The sequence below is a fragment of the Lindgomyces ingoldianus genome (assembly GCF_010093535.1).
Source record: "Lindgomyces ingoldianus strain ATCC 200398 unplaced genomic scaffold BDR25scaffold_19, whole genome shotgun sequence".
NCBI lineage: Eukaryota > Fungi > Ascomycota > Dothideomycetes > Pleosporales > Lindgomycetaceae > Lindgomyces > Lindgomyces ingoldianus.
The window spans coordinates 297,119-316,501 of NW_022985180.1; the positions used below are offsets into that span (position 1 = coordinate 297,119).

The following is a 19,383-nucleotide window of genomic DNA, read 5'->3' on the forward strand; positions in this document are numbered from 1 at the left end:
GCACCTTCACGTCCACCGCTGCGAGCTCGGGCTACTGGGATGCAGTGTTGCGGGGGCTGAATAAGCTAGCCCGCAAAACTCGAGAACAGGTCCAGGTCCAGGTCCAGTACTCTCCACTCACACGGGTCCGTCCTTCTCGACGGTTGCCTAACCCCGCAACTCGAAGGCAAACCCAGGCATCTCCTCCATATCGAAGGTCACGTTGGCCGCGTACCCTACTACAGCCTCTTCGACCTAATCGACGACGTAGGGAACACGTCGACCCCAAGGAAATCGTCTCCGGCTACATCGATCCAATGGAGGCGTCCATTCAGATTATCACTACCCCCACGGCTGATACTCCAGGCACAACCATTGTCCTACACACCATCAAGAAACAGTACCTTTTTGGCAATGAATCGGAAGGTACGCAGCGGGCAGCTACCCAGATGGGAGTTCGGTTGCTTAAGGTTCAGGACTTTTTTATCACAGGTAGGACGGAATGGAGCAACATGGGTGGATTGATAGGGATGATCCTAACTCTGGCTGATTCAGCCAATTCGGCATACCAGACCCTGATGGACAATTATCGGGCCAAGGCTAAGACGGCAAAATCAATTGCTGAGCCTCAGCAGCAGGTGCTGAATCTCTACGGTCCCCCAAATATAAAACAGTTCCTCGCAACATGTAGAAGATTTATCTTCCGGAAGGGTATGCCCCTTACTGTGGAGGAATTCACGGACAAATCACCCGCCAAGGATGCAAAGGGCGAGATTTTGCCTACCTGGCAGGACAGCAATATCAAAGTATGGGCATTGCCGATTCGATCCTCGATCCAAACTCACGATTCTGAAGGCGAAGCCGCGCTTGCTTCGAGAAGGGAGATATTTGAGAAATACCTCAATAGTTTTGAGGACCAAAGAGCATCTGCTTTCGAGAGTGCCGAAGACCGAGAACTTAGATATGACCGGATTCGAACGACCGTCCTTAAACACATGTTCAACTCGGACTGGAAATTCGACACCTTGGTCGAGAAGCACATCTCGGAAGTCGAGATGCCGACTGCAATATACATTCGAAATCCAGATACCAAACAATTGGAGAATTATCGAGGACCGCGACCCGGTGGAGCTGATCCTCTCCCAGACCTCAAGGTATTGACGCGAACACCCTGGCCTGGTGCGTTGGTCCAAGGTCTACCTCCAACAGTACCCGCTTCAGAGTCTATGTCCTATATTGTTCGGACCCATCCAATGCGCGGAAAGTTCGATCCTAACCGCGCAAAAGAGCTTGGAGTCAAACCAGGTCGCGACTTCGCTACTCTTACGACAGGAGCAAGTGTACGAAATGCAAAGGGAGAGACAATCACCTCTGATATGGTTCTAGGTCCAGAGCGACCAGGACAAGGTTTTGCCGTGCTTGATGTTCCTTCCGTTGAGTATATCGAGCCTGTTGTCAATCGAGAGGAGTTGCTGTCATGTAGTGTCATGCAGGACGTTCAAGCTTGCATATGGATTCTTGGACCAGGCGTCTCGGGACATCCTATTCTTCAACAGTTTATGCAGAGGCTGGATCAAGTGAAGCACATCATCTCCTCCCTTGATACATGTCCGAACAGGTTGGCGCTAGAATCTGTAGCTGCTCAAACGATTCGCCTCGGGCAGGTCGATGCAGAGAGATACCACACACCATTCCACGACAACACAGCGGTTCCCCAGAAAAGCTTACATTCCATTGCTATCCATGATGTTGTGTCACCACCTAATGCTACGGCTGCCGATAAAGGCATGAAGATTCAATTAATGCCTAGATTCTATTTCCACGAAGAGCAGGTCGTACCACTCTTAGACATTCCTGCTGTTGAGCAGGCAACCCCTCCAGAGATCCTCGAACTGGCTAAAGCGGCTCGGAAGGCAATAGAACAAGACCATGATGCTCTTCAAGAATGGAGACAGAAAATCCCGCGTCCTAATACCGAGGTCATTACTCTCGGGACTGGATCTGCGCTCCCTTCAAAGTACCGCAACGTATCAGCGACGCTTGTTCGAGTACCGGGTGTTGGAAACTACCTCTTCGATTGTGGCGAAAATACTTTAGGCCAGCTTCAGCGAGTCTTTGATCCCGAGGAACTTGTTGATGTGCTTCGAAATCTACGACTGATATGGATTAGCCATCTTCATGCGGACCATCACTTGGGAACTACATCTGTCATTAAAGCTTGGTATGGAGTAGTGCATAGCAGTGTTCCTGTTAGAACGCCCCCAATTATAGCATCCATTCCGACCGTTACTCACATGTACGGATTGTCGGTAATTTCACATGAAGGCATGCTTGGATGGCTCCACGACTATTCGTCGGTAGAAGACTTTGGCTATAGCCGCATTCTGCCTCTTCAGATCTCTCCTGTGCTGTCTGGAACCGATTCAGGCTCCGTCCTCGAGTTGTGTCCGACTCTACGACACCCAACATATGACGGCGAACATATCCTCAGGCAACGAGATTACGAGACCGTTCTTGGGCTGTCAGATATCCAAGCCTGTCTAGTCGCCCACTGTCGAGGCGCCATGGCAGTTTCAATAACATTTCCGAAGCTACTTTCTGAACCTGATCCGCTCAAGATCTCTTATTCAGGAGACTGCAGGCCCAGCATGAAGTTCGTTGAAATCGGTCGCAACAGCACGGTCCTAATCCACGAAGCGACTTTCGATGACGAGCTCCTGGGCGACGCAAAGGCTAAGAAGCATTCTACAACATCAGAAGCTCTGGGCATCGGAGCGAAAATGAACGCTAAAGCGGTGGTCTTGACGCACTTCAGTCAACGGTACCAGAAGATTCCAGTACTAGAGACAGTTGATAATGGTGAGCAAGAGGATCCACTCCTAGGTCCAAATGGTGCAGAAGATGTGACAGAAGAGGCGGTGGTGGAGGAAGACGTTGATGTTGATGTTGGCTTGATGGCAGATAATATGGATATGGTGACCGCTAATGCTACTTCATCCGCTTCCGTACGCCAACACTCACATCCGCGTCCCCATCCCCATTCCCATTCGCAACATCAAGAAACGAATCAAGAGTCCAACGAACAAGTTATCAAAGTCCACTCTAAAGACATGAAAGTCGCAATCGCATTCGACTACATGCGCGTCAAAACCGGCGATATTGCGCAACTGGAGAAGTTTACGCATGCCCTAAGTAAGCTTTTTGCGAACCCCGAGGAAGAAAAGGGTGAGAGTGATGAGAGTGAGAGGAATGGGAATGGGAAGAAGACGAGTCTGGATGGGCAGAGCGGGAAGAAAAAAAAGGCGAAAAGGAATAATTAGGAGGCAGGGATTTGGATTTGTATGATAGTGCTGCTGTAAGGATATGTATATGATATAGAATTGGATGCGTTCTTGGTGTGTCGGAGGCGGAGATTTGTGGCATTTGATAGAGTCAGCATATGATAACAAGTCAATGAGGATTATGCCGTAAATACAAGAGGTATTAAATATCATTCCAGCATCAGCCGTGTTATTGTCTACATTATTAATGGTAGCAGCACTTAGTTTCGAGAGCTCAAATACCTTCTCGTTCCCTTCCAAGGCTTGTCAATACAAGGATTCCGCCTCTTAAGACTTTGCCTGCGGCTGCTTACGACGGTATCTCCCACACCTATCGTACGTTGAACAAACCAGTTACGAATGAACGCTGAATCGGACAATGTCGTTAGAGTCAATTACTATAAAACTTGTTCTCGGAACGTTTTCGATTCGACCGGTTCAGGCCCATATGAACCTTCCGGTTCGACTCAAAACTGTTTGTCGCCACCCGTAGTCCCAGCCGATCCTTTTGGCTGTGCCTCCAATCCACTGCCTTGCCATGCTCCTGTTAGCAGTGCATTAGACGGAGCATCTTCATCTCTTACCAGCAGTCCAAACCCATACTGGGGCCTCAGCCTCTTGATCATGCAATTGCTTCGGGGTCGCGGGAGGTGGATCCATGACCAGCGCCGATGCTACTACAATGTTTAGAGGCACGTAAAGAAGAGGCATGAAGTTATAGTTGGATTATGGACTAGGAGAGTGTGAAGGTTGGTCAGCCCGCTCCAGGGTGGTTGGGGAGCAAGGCGGTTGAGATCTTCTAGCAGTCCTTACTGAGCTGCTGCTGCCGTGTCATGCAGCCTTGCTCAGCCCACCCCGCCGCAGCTCTCTTCCTACCCTCATTTTCTCTCATTAGCCTTGTACCCTCACGGAACAGGAGGCTCACTTGCTACACTGAGGCTTCCAAGGAATCGACAGGCTGATTCAGGCTCACTGCATACCTCCAGCGCTTCCAACCGTACGTAATACGATTCGACTTGACCAAATCCGGGACGTTATGTCTGACTTTCTTAGTACGTTTCTACTATACAATTAACATAAGGACCACTTACAAGTCTTAACTATAACAATTAAGAATCCTTATACAGCTTAACAACTTAGCAGAAGTTACAACGTAACGCTAGAACAAATATAATCTGTGTTAAATAGGCTCTTTTAGCTAGCTGCTTATAGTATAAGCACTTAAGTAGCAAGAGTAAGAGTAGTGTACAGTGTGCACAGCGTACAAAGTAGGTAGAGTGGGGGCAACATGTTTCTAGTTCTATTGCTCTGTCTTTTCCTTTGTACAGAGGAAAAGGGGAATATCTAGATGTTCGCGCACAGAGGTTCGCGCACAAGCATTATGTGACATAGATACGTGATCCTGCTTGTGCGCGATAGCTTGTATCTAGGCTGTAACGCTGCTACTGCGTACAGACAATCTAAGAGAGCTAAGAGCTTAGAGTAAATTACCCTCTAGCAGAGCTAGTTCTTCTGCAATTAAAGAGCCTTAATTATCTCTCTAAAAAGGCAGTTCCTGTTAAGGTAGCAAGTCCTTCTCCTACTAGAGAAGGCTCTCTCGCAGTCACAGGACGTACACAGAATAAAGAGGAAATTAAGGGCAATTTTAAAGAGCGTAGGGTAGGAGAAACATCTTACTTTTGTCTACTATGTAAAAGGATCTGTAAACAAGGGGCTGTTATTCTTAGCTATAGTAAAGTCCTCCTAATAAGAGTTATAATATTACTACAACTCTAAGGTTTTCTGCTGCCTTTTGTATAAGCAATTGCTAGTAAGAGAGAATAGCAAATTATAACTTAAAGATAATATTAAGGGCAAAAAGTTAACTATTTGCATAAAATCTAATACCCTAGCCCCCCCCCCCTCTCTAACGCGTTCTTGCTTATTGTACACTATAGAGTTTTCACTAATTGTTACTTAAAAACACCCCCTTAAACGCCCTCCTAACGCTTGCCTATAGATGTCTAATTAGGTTCTATATTACTAGGAAAAATTAACTTTCTGAGACGTATTACAGACTATAAGGGGACCTCTCTTAGTTGTACGTTACAATTGACAGTCCTCTTACGTTTGTACGGCTCACGTGACCGTAACTATTCACTTTTCTGAGTCGTAGTACGTACGGTTGGAAGCGCTGCATACCTCCCAGGCTTCGATTGAGGTTTTGCAACTGTTACTTCCTTTGCAATCTAGTGCAACTTCCTCACGGTAGGGGCTATGGGGCTATTTGAGCGATAGACCCATTATCTATGTCAGCCAGCATCCTTACCCTCCTTACTGCTACTGATGGCTCCTGGAAATTTCTCTACAATTTCATACTTGAAGTCACAGAGGCCGCGGTCGAAGTCCGATTCTTCCACATCGCTTATAAGATCTTTAGGAAACCCCTTCTAGATGTAAAACAATAAGCTACATCATTATTGCTCACTCAATCTCGGCCATCTCCTGAATGCCATGGGTGTCCAGGACCTGGCTTAGAATATTAGAAGACATACAAAAGGTGCGGCGCTCAGAGATGCAGTATCTCAATGTATATATCTCATCTGCAGGAGTAATATCGCCTCCTTCCAAGTATCTAACAAGCTACCTTCTACTCGTATCTGAACTGATGGATTATCGACTCAAGCACTAGTTTAAAATCAATCTAGAAGCTTTAGTCCTCTCCTTGAGCAGTATGTTCACCACAGTGCGGAGTTACTCTAACACCAGATTGTGTGGGCCAAACGGCCCTTTATTATGCTATAGAAAGCTAATGTGTGCACACTATCGACTTCCTTTTGGGGGCTGGTTTCGACATCAATGCAATCGGTTACAAAGGCGGCACAGTAATTAACCACGCAGCATACCAGGGCAACATTGCCACTGTTAAGAGGCGCATTGAAATTAGGGCTGTGACCCGTGGAGTATAGTGCAACAGGGTTGGTGGATTACATGTTGTCATTTTGTCGAAGCCAACGTTTGAAATGGCCGATCGATAAGAGCGAAAAAGAAATGATTGTGGAATTGAGGGGAAGCGCACTTACAAATCTGAGCTAGGTAGGTCAGCAGTTGCTTGTTTGGTCGTTGGTGTATTGTTCCAGTCATCGCACCGTTTACTTCATATCCGTTTCACAACCAATATTCATTTCATCTATCCCTAGGCCCTATAGTTTGTTCCTAGCCGGTTCAGAGAGCTCTTTCATAGGCAATTCCATATTCTTTTTGACTTGATAACTATAAAGAACCCCTCTCCCTGTTATTGGGCGGATGCTGTGATAATTGATAATACAACTCCGGCCTCTCCAAGACCCATTCTGCTTATTTTCGCCTAATTCTTCCGCAATAAAATCACCGGCTAGGTCTATGCTTCATGCTAGAGCCCATGGGAGAGTGTTGTGACCAATGGCACTGACGCCTCCGTGCCGAAGATAGGTCCAAGGTAGCAAGGCCAGTTCTAAAGCTAACCCACTTAAGCTCAAAAGCGCTTAGCATAGGCCAAATTTCAACCTCGATCTCGATCTCGAAAAAGCGGCCAGTCAACGGCACTTCCTCACTCTAGAAAGAATTAAGTAATTCTTATCGTTGTTCAGCTCGTGGCTTTGGACCCCACCCACAACCTGCATGAAACTAACTCAAAATCCAAAATCTCACCGTTCCACAGCAGCATCCTCAAACTCCCGGAGAGTTGGGTGGGTTAAGAAATGCCCCAAGTATTTAAACAAGCATGACGCCCAATTGAAGTTTGAAATCAATTTGGTGCTTCCATCAATTTTATGTGGTCACGGACCGTGGACTCATGGATGAAAGAGATTCTACGTTACCTGCGCCAGTCCTTGGTGTTGATGACCACCCAATCTTTTGGGACGCAGACAGTGTCCCTTTACAGAGCAGTGGAGAATTTGACAGCCTCATTCATCGTGAGCATTCGCCTTTATCTTCTTGTTGGCGTTTTTAAACCGTATGCAGGTAAACGTAGCCAAAAGCGTGATTACTTCGAGCCTACACTTGAGAATTGTAGTACTTGGAATGAGCCACCGAACCCAGAGACGTGGGCTTCATTTGGAGATCACGGGGTTACGGCAAGTGTCAACACCTATGGGGATATGATACAATTCGGGAGATACCTTGGCGCGGGAAGAAGCGGGATGTTTTCAGCGGACCATTCTACCACAGCGGAGCCGTATTGTGTATTGGCGAGAGCTAGACACTTGCAGAGCTTATGTCGGGATAAAGAACGACGAGATGTCACCTACGGTCTGCAATTTCCTCATATCGAATTTGAACATCAACCGCAATTGAAGTATGTCCACGATACGTGGCCGCGGTATGAATACAAAACAAAGAAGGTCAAAGTCTCTATTCAATGGATGGTCCGAGAGGAAATAGTCTTACAGCAATACATTGTCACGAATCTGGAGGCCAAGGAAATAGATATTCCGTTTGAATTTGCTGACGACATGAGGATCCGAGACTTAGAATATCTGGACTCCAGTTATAAGTTCAATGAGGAAAACATGGAACTAGAGGATTACGAGAAGTCCGACGGGCCCAATCACTTTGGGTGGACTTTGGTGCACAAACTTCCAACAGTAGTGAAAGGTCCGCAAGAGGCCAATTCATCAGAAATAGGGGAAGAATCACAGCCACAGGGAACCGAACGCTCTGCACAAAATGTGGAGAAGTCACCCGAGGAAGAAAATGGTCCCGAATTGCCAGGTTTAAAGACCCATTTGACAGCAACTAGAGGTGATACATCACAAAACGAACATCAAGAGACGACAGGACTACAACAAGATGCAATGGTGCAGTTAGCAGAACCACAGACCGAGCAAGACGCGGTTGCAGTTATTGTGTCCATCTACCTTGACGGCAGAGCCGTGCAATGGAACAAGACGAAAAGCTGGCATCGGACACTTGGGGTCAGCTCTATGCCCAGAAGTGATAAAATCGAGAGCATTGACGCAGTTTCTGATACAATGGAGGTCGTCACCGCCTACAGGATGATACTCTTACCGAAGTCAAAGGCGCATTGGCGGAACTTTGTAATCCCAGCAGCCTCAACGGATGTACACAAATTTCTCAGGGAAGCTCCATTCACACGCTTTTGTCTTTCTGGGATTGATATTTCCACCAATCCTGTTCCAGATTCCGTCTCGAATAATGTCTCATCGAAAGACAGTAAGGACCCTTCCGGGATACCACGTGATGGGCCGTCTAATCACATCGAGTTCGTCATACGTCGAAAACTTGAACATATACTCTCTGTATGCGCTATTCCTGTAACACGACCACTTCTGGATGAAGGCAAAAACGGCCAGAAGCCTCAGAGCTTTTCAGATATAGAGCCAGTGGCTTTGACATGTGGTGACATATCAGCGCACCGAGTCTGCACCTCAGCCAGCTAGTATGTTTTTACATGAAATTCAAGGGTGAAGCTAATAAAATTTGTGTGAAGCTTTGCGTTTCGGCTGCTCCTCGATGCTGCGAGACGGCTGGGTCGAATTAAATCCAATGACTTATATATAGATTCCCTTCGCCAGAGAATCCACAGAGTTTGCAAGGGCCATCTACTGTGGTTATTGAATGTAGCAGAGAGGAAGACAGTAGAAGGGTTAATGGAATGGTCGGCCCAAAAGTCAAAGTTTGGATGCTTTGCAGCCAACTACTGGGTAACTGGGAAGATCATGGATCGTTCCTCCTTCTCATGGACGCCGAATGACTCCTTAACCGATACACCATTTCAAATCATCAAAGCAGCTGAATTTGCCAGCTTATACCCACATCCAGAAGATCAAGCCCTCGCATGGAACACGGTATTGAGCGTATGTGAGCCATGGCTCAGAGCCCTGGAGAAATTGGATAAGCATGCTCGCTTCGCTTGGCCTCACGCCCAGGAAGAAGGTATAAACATCTTTCGGTTAGACGATCACGTCTGGATTTGGAAAGCCTTAAGGTCAATAGAAGAGCTTGACATATGGGGACACCTTCTTCAAGATCCTGAAACCAGTAACAAAACCGAGGAAGAGGCGGAAAGAAAGCGAAAATTGAAAGATGAAATTGAGCAGTTCTCAAGAAAATTCGGTTCTGATCAAGTTCGACGGGAGGTTCTCGCCCGTTTTACAATTGAATATGACGTTTCGAGGAGACGAATGCTGGCGGTAACCCGATCTCCTCGAGAAACTCGATTCTTGCTTCATGCAAGAGACACTGCTCTATTCTATGGAGTCGTCTGGGGTTTCATTTTACAACAGGAATTTTTCGAGGTTTGGAAGAACACGCTAGACGCGCAAGTGCACCACCCCGACAACCAAGAAACCCGCTGGGATAATTCTATTCGTTACGCCCTCGCCATCTTGATGGGTACTATGGGGAAGAGCATCAATAAGCAGTCACCAAACAAACTACTCGTGTCTTCAATGAAGCTTCTATTCCAAGCCACTAGCCCTAATGGTTTCTTTCCGGGGCAACTGGACCAAAGTACTAAAAAGCCGACATTATTCTATGAAGAGGAGGACAGGGATTTTTATTTCCATGCATGCTTCGAGATTCCGTTCATCCTCCTGAATCGTGCCTCTCGAATTAACGCGGTATATCGTCGTGGATCTGATTTGATGTCGGATTCGGAGTGGGTGGTCGAGGCAAGCTTAGTGGACGACGAAGGCAATCCGGATACTCTCAAGCGAAAACGGAAATCCCAATCAAAGCATCGACCATTTCCAGGAGATCATCTCCTTCAAAGCTTGGATGGGTTCGACATAATCTCTGATCTTGAAAGAAGACTAGCACCGAATGTTTCGAGGGCAGCTCACAAAGCCTTGAAGATGAAGAAAAGCATACCTTTCAATAGTCTGATCGATACAAGCAGTATTGTGGATATCGAGGAAGAGTGGCTGTATAATTACCCCGCATTCCTGCTGGGTGGTAAAGGGATGAAACCTGGAGACGTAATGAAGCAGGCACTAGAACTTTCAAAACAGGATGAAAGCAGCGGCGTCGGAGTAATAGTAAACAAAGCAGCCATTGCATATGTAGAGGCTGTCACTTGCACAACTCGGAATACGTCTGACTATAGCGTGGCTGGAAGCGATAACGATGGGGCCTTCGTGTTTACTTGGCACGAGTCTACCTATATCGTCGATACTCCAAAGAAAAAGCACCTTGGGAAGGAAGATAAGCGAAGCAGTTTTCAACTTGAACCCATCATCCTCTCAAATCGTGGACTGTGGGCTACACTAAATAAGCCTCGCACGGCCGCCGATGCAAAAAAAAGATTTATTTGGTTACCAAAGGCTAGTCCAGAGACTGCGCTGGTTTGCTATCTCACCAGCTCTGACACGGAGAAACTAGCTATTTCTTTGTTTTTTGATCGGCATGCAAACTTCGAAAATTATTTTATCGATGATGCAGCCATGGTCGAAAATACGTGGGATAGTGAATTCCACCTAAGCTTCTTCCAGTTAATGGACTCCGACCAAACCGCCTTTCGCCATAATGGGATACCGGAGCCAAGTGACGACACCTTTCCGGGCTATTCCAAAAGTAAAATCACACGGGCTTCGATGGGATTTCGCTTTAATGGAGACTTCTTCGACAGATATTGGACCTGCCATTTCATTGAGTATGTTCCGGCCAATCCTCCCAAAGATGAATGGGACTCAGCGGTGTTTGAAATCAATGGCTCGCGTAAACACCGGTCCTGGACGCAACGAAAAGTCCTCGAGCTGCAGCTCTTCGACCGGATACTAACGGAGCTAGTTAAGAGTACTAGGAAAATATGGAACGAGATCCGTAATGAACTTGGTGTAAAACAAGGTGCCCTCTCCTTCTCGATCCTCAGCAGCGATGACTACTTCTCGTCAAGCGCACAGTGGCAGAAATCCCAGCATATCCTCCAAGATGTCGAGGAGGAGCTGTCATCCGCCCTCGCCGCCATCTCCAAATGGGAGTCTCGCGAGAAAGACAGAGAACAACAGAAGCCGCGGTGGACGCGAAATGATGAGCGAAAGTACCGCGGCGACATCAACAAATTGCTCGGATTAAACAAGCGCAAAATTCGGGACCTCCAAAGCCTTCGTGACAAAGTGCTCTCACTCAAGGACACCCTTGTCAGCAGTCAAGATCAGATCCGAGACGACCTCGGGCTGAAGGGTGCTGAAAACATCCGCTACTTTACCTACGTCACTGTCGTCTTCCTCCCCCTCGGCTTTGCCGCCAGCGTTTTCAGTATGAATGGGAGACCTGCCACACACGTCCTTACTAGCATGATTGCCTGCGCCGTGGTAGCACTTGTCCTCACCATCATAGCACTTCTCAACGCAAAGACACTCAACATCATTCTTGAAGAGATGACTTACTCCGTTGACAACTACTCTCGCGCAAAAATGCAGAGCAGTTCGTTCATGGAGCAAATTAAGACACGAAAGGAGAAGCATAATGAAATGCTGCGAAATCGGAAGGAGAAGCTGCAGCGATATGAGCCGACCGAGCACAGCCATGATGAGGCTGCACGAGCAAGTAGGAGCGCCAGCAAGCAGCACACTATTACAAGACGTAGAACGCCGAAGATCGAGAGCAAATGGCATTTGTGGTTTTGGCTTACCTATGTGCTCATAGAGTTACCAGCGAAGAGGGTGCTACAAGCATTTTTCTCCTTGAAAGAACACCGCCTGACGTGGACAGCTGGCATCCGTGTTGTATTGGGTTTGGCGCTCCTGCCGATTTTTATCGTATGCTGGCTCATCCAAATCCTGGTTTACAACGTAATCGACCTTTTTGCACTTCTTTGGGGTAGGCGTTATCGATCTCTCTTCCTCCTTGTCCTTAACTTACTCATAACTCTGTTGAAGTTCTTATTGCTAACCGGGAGGACGAATAGGATGGACTATCTTCCACTTCTCCATGTCGCCGTTCCCTGAGAGTGGTAATTTCAAGAAAAGTATTGGTAGGCTGACTTATCCCCCTAAATGGTATCGTCCGATTAAAATGCTTGACGTGATGATAACGATCGAGAGAGAGAAAGTGAAGAGCCCTCGTCGAGGGAGCAAGGAAGACAGTCGCAAGGGCTTCGATGAGATGGAGAACCCAAAGGCAGAGAATGACTCGCCTGTGTAATAGGATCTAAGGGATATTCCCAAAGGTAGTATCTCGTGCTTTTCTTACTAGTGGAAGACAATTACGGCCGCATAAATATACTAGGGTAGAATTTTGGGACGTTTGAGTATCTTGTGCTGCGAAAAGCTCCTTATTGTAGTCGCCGGTACTCACACCCATACAAGTGTTTCCACCACCATCATTTCAAGAGCGCCGAAGATGAGATATGGTTTCGTGCTAGGAAAGGGCAGTTTCAGTAAGGTGGGAGCTGGAAATATTAGTCAGGAGAGATTATATAATTCCTTGTAGTGCCCAGCTGGCCGAATAGGACCTCCACCCGATCCTATTATGCCTATTGAAGGGTCATTATCTAGTCTCAATGCTAGGTTATGAGCGTATCACTAAGCCCTCAAACTTCTAGTTAATCGAACATGCTATAATGGTTGTCCACGTAGCGTTAAAATCGTCCGCTGAACGTCGTCATCAAAGCTGAAGAATAGCTATCATCGAAAAAAAGAGAGGTCTGCAGATAGGCAGAGTGGGATGAAAAAGAAAAGACAAAGGTACGATTAGAAGACATGGTTTTAGATTCGTACGACCTTATTGATATATGACAATATATGGATATGGATATGGAGAGAAATAGCGGCATTTTTAGTACTACAATGGCAGCAATGGTGGCATTCGAATCGCTAGAAATTTATGTCTCTATTCTAGACCATTCGAGCTTATAATATCGTGCTGTATAAACATGTATATATATAAGTTATTGTATGCTTTTTAGAGAGATTTTATAGAAATTTAGAATTAACTATTTTGTAGCTACTATAGTCTATAGGAATAATAGGTTAGGTTAATTAAAGTGCACCTTTAATAACTAACACTCTGTTAAGAAATTCCATGTTAGGTAGATTTAGGTTCTCTTTAAGTATAGTAGAGAACCCTACTTGTGATCGTCTCTGTTGATGGGACGAAGCGAAGTAGAAAATAAAATGGAAAGAGAATAGGCAGACAGGACAGGCTGTATTTTAGCTGTGCTGTTCGCGTGGATGCAGGCGGCTCAGCCACGGTGTTCAATAGAGCGTAGTACTATTCCTACTGTTCCTGATAGTAGCAATCTCTTAGCAGTTAGAACAAAAGTAAATTGCCTTCTATTATTGTACAGTTAACAAAGCTATAGTTACTGCAGTAACTGCCTATACTAATTAATTTCTTAGTGTTTTGGTAGCGCGTTCGCGGAGGACGTTTTCGCGCGTAGTATTATAAGGGCTGCTGTGGAACAGGAGGCACGCCTGGCAAACAAGCTGCAGCAGTACAATAATACTGCTTAATCTAATCTTGTTGCAGCTAAAGACGATATAATCTATAGAGATCTACCTACTTAATGGCATTAAATTAGGCGTAAGCACTATCTAACACTGTACAAGATAGCTCTTAACTTCCTATTTATCCCTGCTACAAGCTGTAAGTGCAAGAGGTGCTTTAATCAAGGCTCTACAGCCACAACGCAACTAGATTGCCAGAGGACTTGTTTACTTAGAGTTAAACAATCTCTGCAACTAGCCCTCTAGAGCCTCTAGAAACACTTGTTACTGCAGTAACTGCACTTAACAGTAGCTTTACAATTAATTAACTTAGCAGTAATTGCTACTGCCTGTAAGGCTGTTTTAATTTACTCTCTCTGTAAGAACCAAACTCTATTACCTCTAGGAACGTCTTAAAAACACTACTGACAGTAACAGTTACGTTCTCTGAAACACCATGGGCTCAGCGCACCCGGCCTTGATTGGAAGGTGGGGTTTGGGGCTTTCTCTCTATTTACAGCAAAAATTAGCAGGCCTGAAAAGTACAGTATTCACTGCGGATCTCCTTCCTACTGCCTCGCCTCGATATGATTTACAGGAGCGTCCAGAGGTCAGCCAGACCTACCCTCATCAACCTCAACATCATTGACAACACCTTTCAATTCATCAGCCGAGAGTATCATGTGGGAGGGGAGGTGTCAGTGAATAGCGGTCCTGCTGAGTGCAGTCTCTTGGCATTGAGCCCCAGCGTTTCGCATCTATTATATGCAAAAATCGGGGCATTTCTTGGCACTGCCATCTAGAATTTTTTCCCCCTACTAAAATTGTATGTAAGATTGAAATTTTAACAGGATCTACTATATATTAATAAAAACCTAATAGAACTGCCCTAGGTAAGTTAAAGCTTTTAGTTTGCATAGAGAAGCGCGTATACTAACCTTTTTAAGAGTAACAGCGCGTTAGGTTATAATGTATCGCGCCTATGGCATCTCTAGCGTATCAGGCTTAGGACAACAGACAGGAACCACAGAAACAGCTTCTTGCTATGCTAGAGTAGAAGGAGCAGATTTTTTAGTAGCTTTTACTACTTTCTTAGAGGGAGGCTTACTCTTTGTAGGCGCTAGGATATAGTAAGCTTCTCTTACTTGCTCTTATTACTAGATTAACTAACAACGCGCTAGCTTCTGTTTATTACTACTAGCAGGCTCCTTAGGCTTCTCTAACGGGCCCTGCGCCCTCACCTGCGTAGAATAGGCTAGTGGGTTGCTCTCTAGGGGGCTAGGGCTGCTCTGGCCCTCTAATTAGGCCTATTGTTGTCCTATTACTCTAAAAAAAGCGCTAAGAACAGTATCTTTATATAAACTTAAGGCTTTAACCTACTAATAATGTTCCTAGGAAGAATTTGTTAATATATCTAAAATTCTGTTAAAATTTAATTACCCTATAACGTACTTTATAGGCGAGTTGCTCACACACTTGAGTTGCTTACTTTTGCTAAGACCCTACTACACTACTCTTCCTACACTAATGCATTTCTAACAACACTACTTAAACACGTTAAAGGAATGTTAGATGTAGCTTACGCTTTAGGCTTTTAAACAAGACGCAACACTTTTTAACTAACGCGCTGCAGCTATCTATAGGGTCCCTTAAAAGATAATAAGTAACTAACGCGCTAGACAACCTTCTTAAGCTAATTATACAGCTAACTTATAAAAGCTAGATAATAACAAGGAGCAGGTAATTATTTAGCATATACTTAAGCTAGATGCGCAAGGATTTCCCCCCTAGCTAGCAGCTGTGGCTAATATAGCTAATTCTTTGCGCGCTAAGCATAATATAGGCTATATTAGCATAAACTAGCTTAATACATTTGTTAAGTGTTACCTAGAGCTTAAAGTAAAGTTTAAGCGCAAGTATAACTATAAAAGAGCTTTTTATAAGGATCCTGCAGTAATTTAAGGCTAGTTTAACCTTATAGAGAATATTAAAGCTAAGTATAGCATCTAAGATAATAACACGTACAACTTTAACAAGACAGGGTTTATAATAGGCTAAATATCTACTAGAGCAGTTGTTATAGGTTTAGAGAGATAAGGACAGCTAAAAGCAGTCTAGCTAGGCAACTAGAAGTAGACAACAGCCATCTAGGGCATTAATGCTAAAGGGTGGGCTATTCTGCCCTTTATTATTTTCTAGGGTGGCAACTACCTTTTAAACTAGTATAAAAAGGAAAATCTACTTTAGGATTAAGTTATTATAATTTTTAAGCACAGCTAGACTACTAATTAGCTTAGTCTAGACTAGTTAAAGCACTTTAACGTGCATATAAAGAAGTGTACTGTTAGCAGCTACTATCTGCTAGTTATTAACAGCTATAAAAGCCACAACTTGCTTTATTTCTAGTAATACTGTAAAGATAATAAGATTATTACTATCTACATGCCTTCTTACTTATTGCACCTTTTATAGCTACTTAATGTGGGTTATTTTACTCTTTTAAAAAAGGTGTATAAGCGCTAAGCTAAAAACCTTATGCGTAACTAGATTACTTATATTATAAAGATAAAGTTCTTACTATGCTTTAAAGCAGCTTATAATGCTGTAATTACTTTTAGTAATATCTAAGAAAGGTTCTAAAGCGCTAGATTAGTTCCTTTTAACTTATAATAGGTTATAATAGGCCTTAATGTAAAGTTGCGCACTTTATTACTACTACTACCTGTATACAACAAGCCCTAGTAGTTGTAAACCCTAAGTAATACCTTAAAACTTAGGTTATAATTAATGCTTATAAAGATAAAGATTTAAAAGCATATAAATAGTTTACTAACTTCTATAGTTAAGGCATTTAAGAAGGTTTTAAAGGGGGCAGTAATAATTGCGTATAAGCTAGTGTTAGTGTAACAGGAAATTACTAAGCTTTAAGCAGCTAATAAAGCTGCTACGCAACATAAATTATATAAAAAAAAGCAAATTAAGGCAGAAGAGACTTTAATAATTTAGAAAGGCCTGCGCTTAACAGCTTTAAAGGAGTTTAAGGCGCGCAGTAATAGAAAGAAGGCAAAGAAGCAGGTGTAAGCTAAAGTAGGTAAGCTATCCTAAAGGCGCTGCAGACAGTGTAATTAGACTAGGCATAACACGCAAACGTGTAAGCAAGAAGTAGAAGTAGTATCTAAATAATATTCTAGGCTGTACTGTACTATATAGTGCCAGAGCGGGTTGTTATGGGCCATAATAGAGTTTGTTGGGGTGGGGTCTTGGCAAAAGTGAGCGACTCGGGTGTGTGAGCGACTCGCCCATGAAGTACGTTACAATTTTAGTAGGGGAAAAAAAGATCTGAGGTACGCCAAGAAATGCCCTGATTTTTGCATACAATAGATGCATCCAAGGCTGAGGCTTGTGACCACTAAAAATCTCTAGGTCAGTGACCAGGCTCAGGGCAATCATGTCATTTTTGTCCTATAGATAACAGCTAACGCCGCCAAAGATATGCGAGTTCACACTCCGTTTTCAGAGATGTTTATTGCAGGTGGTGGCCATAGGCTGTCGAGTGGTTCACCGGTAGGAGTCTGAATAGTCCACCTAGTACCCTTTTTTCCTTTGCTGTTGACCATTTTTTAATCTTTGTGACCGCCAATATTAATTATTAGCGGTTCATACACTCTCTGCCTCTTCCAGAGTACCCAATCGATTGAGTTAGATTACTTTGGCTGATCAAACCAAAAGCCATATGTTATTTGGCATCTGTCTGTCCTTGTGGGTGTGTCGGTCTGTTGTTAGACTTGCTTAATCGACTGGTAACAGCCATACAAATAGGAATACGAAGAGTCTGATTAGCTAGTTGCTCGAGGTTTCCAAGATTCGTAAGTATTAAGAACTTAGGGCATAAATATCATCAGCCTTGACGCTCCCATTCGCCTCATTGCCAGTAATCAAGATTCAATACCGACATCTACACCTCAGGAGTTGCTTGCAAATTCCGTATCTCAGTGGTTACCCACAAAATCCGAACCTTGGGAGTTATCTTCTCAACCCATACCTCAGGGGCCACCTATCCGTCCTGATCACTAGGAGTTACCTACAAAATCCGAACCTCGGGGGTTATCCTCTCGACCAAAACCCCGGGGGTCACCCATTCGTACCAATCACCAGCAGTTAACCACCCAACCTAGTGCAGATTCCAAAAAAATATTCCCCATGGATTAGATGACGCCCAATCTGAACAGCGTTTTGGAAACGATGGTGAGGATGGCAAGGATATATGTGACGACAATGGTGAAAGTAGTGGTGATTTGACGAGGAAGATCTGTCGATGGCGTAAATGCCGGACATGGTACTATCGCTAGCTTTGCAAGCCTTGGGTCTGGTGTTTTCTAGGACTGATGCATTATTTATACTCCTACGCGTTAGCACTTAGAGCTATTGGTATTATCTTCCGCCCCAAAGCACGTTCAACAATAAAATTCATAACGAAATCTGGAAAGGTAGCTATAGACTTCAATGATGGAAGCTCGGATATTACATTGTTCTACCAGAATGGGGCAGGGTGATTGGAAGAGTGGCTCTTCGGCGGCCAAGCATTGATGCCGTATGTCTCCACTAGTTTTAATTTGCACTCCTTTCTCGTGTACCCTAGAGGACAACCTGTACGCATATTAGAAGATTCGCTATCGCGTAACGGAACACCTCTCATGGAGCCATGGTATTCACTTCCCGGGTCCCAGGAGTTTGTTGTAAGCATTAAAAGAATATGCACTCTCATTCTCAGCTGACATTGGGAGCGGTATGTGTTTATATTGATGGTTATAATATGATCCGGGACTTGAAGCATTCAAACATAACCGATCAGAGGTCCCCAAGTGAGCCTGATTGCCATTGATTGCCTTTGTGCAACGTATCATCTAATACTTAAACAGGCCTCTTGGTTCTCACTATTTTGCAGCATCAACGAGTAATACGACTAGTCTTCCAGCGCGTGCATCGGCACAGTACGATGACCCGATAGGAATCCGTCTCTTTTTATTCTGCAACCAAAAAGCTATTTAGAAATTAATTTAGTCTCCACTTGGAGATTCTTGGTCTCTTGGTTTTACTTTCGAAGATTCCGATCTAGATGCAGGTGTTAATTTAAGTTCTCTACACTCTACTCACTATTTTGAACAAATAGCTGATATTGACAGGTACTCGCCACGGAACAAGTATCACGAATTTATGGTATCTTAGGCTACGGAGAACGCTTCAACAGCACTGGCACGACTTCAACGTTAGCACAAATTCTACATATCCAGTACAAACTTTGATTGCCGGAAATGTCACATACGAGCCCATCGTTCCCAATAGTCGGTCCGACTGTTAGTTACTGTTACTGACAGTCAGATTCCTGGGCAGTTGGTCAGTAAGAGGACCTCCCTCTGTAACTAACTAATAGATGAGGCTGTAGTTACTGCAGTAACTAGCCTATACAGAGATTTTATTAGTGTTAAGGCTAGAAATAAAACCTGCTAAGGGCGCTTATAATAAGCTGTAGAGATTAGATGCTAGATTTATTAAATCTTTATAATAAACTTAACTTTCTCTATCTTCTAGCTATAGCCTAACACCTATTAATATGAGGTCCTTCTTGACGTCCTAGAATTGTACGCTTCGCCACCTGACGTTGTCGTCAGCTG

The 19,383-nt window shown here is 44.5% G+C and overlaps 5 protein-coding genes across 5 annotated transcripts; 4 read left to right on the forward strand and 1 right to left on the reverse strand.

Moving 5' to 3' along the window:
• The first annotated feature begins 878 nt into the window (after positions 1 to 878).
• Positions 879 to 3,416, forward strand: BDR25DRAFT_304222 (uncharacterized protein). Its single transcript, XM_033690164.1, has one exon. The coding sequence runs from the start codon at positions 975 to 977 to the stop codon at positions 3,297 to 3,299; it is 2,325 nt and encodes a 774-aa protein (XP_033546624.1). The 5' UTR covers positions 879 to 974; the 3' UTR covers positions 3,300 to 3,416.
• A 2,019-nt stretch (positions 3,417 to 5,435) lies between these two features.
• On the reverse strand, positions 5,436 to 7,115 carry BDR25DRAFT_356034 (uncharacterized protein; the record flags this gene model as incomplete). The annotated part of the gene is made up of 13 exons (XM_033695565.1): positions 5,436 to 5,561; positions 5,648 to 5,702; positions 5,767 to 5,881; positions 5,933 to 5,943; positions 6,021 to 6,037; positions 6,101 to 6,227; positions 6,270 to 6,365; positions 6,435 to 6,481; positions 6,545 to 6,683; positions 6,718 to 6,836; positions 6,872 to 6,914; positions 6,969 to 7,076; positions 7,105 to 7,115. The coding sequence occupies 13 exons, from the start codon at positions 7,113 to 7,115 to the stop codon at positions 5,436 to 5,438; spliced, it is 1,014 nt and encodes a 337-aa protein (XP_033546625.1).
• Positions 7,116 to 7,159: 44 nt separating this feature from the next.
• On the forward strand, positions 7,160 to 7,897 carry BDR25DRAFT_227832 (uncharacterized protein; the record flags this gene model as incomplete). The annotated part of the gene is made up of 2 exons (XM_033685259.1): positions 7,160 to 7,561; positions 7,619 to 7,897. Coding segments are annotated over 2 exons (681 nt in total), but the record flags the coding sequence as incomplete, so codon positions are not given.
• Positions 7,898 to 8,954: 1,057 nt separating this feature from the next.
• Positions 8,955 to 11,491, forward strand: BDR25DRAFT_288189 (uncharacterized protein; the record flags this gene model as incomplete). The annotated part of the gene is made up of 3 exons (XM_033688375.1): positions 8,955 to 9,323; positions 9,411 to 9,930; positions 10,057 to 11,491. Coding segments are annotated over exons 1-3 (2,277 nt in total), but the record flags the coding sequence as incomplete, so codon positions are not given.
• Positions 11,492 to 16,938: 5,447 nt separating this feature from the next.
• BDR25DRAFT_356038 (uncharacterized protein) lies at positions 16,939 to 19,113 on the forward strand (the record flags this gene model as incomplete). Its single annotated transcript, XM_033695566.1, has 20 exons — positions 16,939 to 16,968; positions 17,003 to 17,055; positions 17,135 to 17,170; positions 17,202 to 17,220; positions 17,257 to 17,340; positions 17,415 to 17,460; positions 17,495 to 17,541; positions 17,565 to 17,577; positions 17,644 to 17,852; positions 17,887 to 17,989; positions 18,015 to 18,075; positions 18,132 to 18,198; positions 18,225 to 18,302; positions 18,374 to 18,431; positions 18,483 to 18,497; positions 18,543 to 18,573; positions 18,631 to 18,725; positions 18,786 to 18,928; positions 18,960 to 19,053; positions 19,103 to 19,113. The coding sequence occupies 20 exons, from the start codon at positions 16,939 to 16,941 to the stop codon at positions 19,111 to 19,113; spliced, it is 1,293 nt and encodes a 430-aa protein (XP_033546628.1).
• Positions 19,114 to 19,383: the final 270 nt, after the last annotated feature.

Bases quoted from the DNA above. Each gene is read 5' to 3' on its own strand.
- BDR25DRAFT_304222 (XM_033690164.1), top strand. From the start codon at position 975: ATGTTCAACTCGGACTGGAAATTCGACACCTTGGTCGAGAAGCACATC.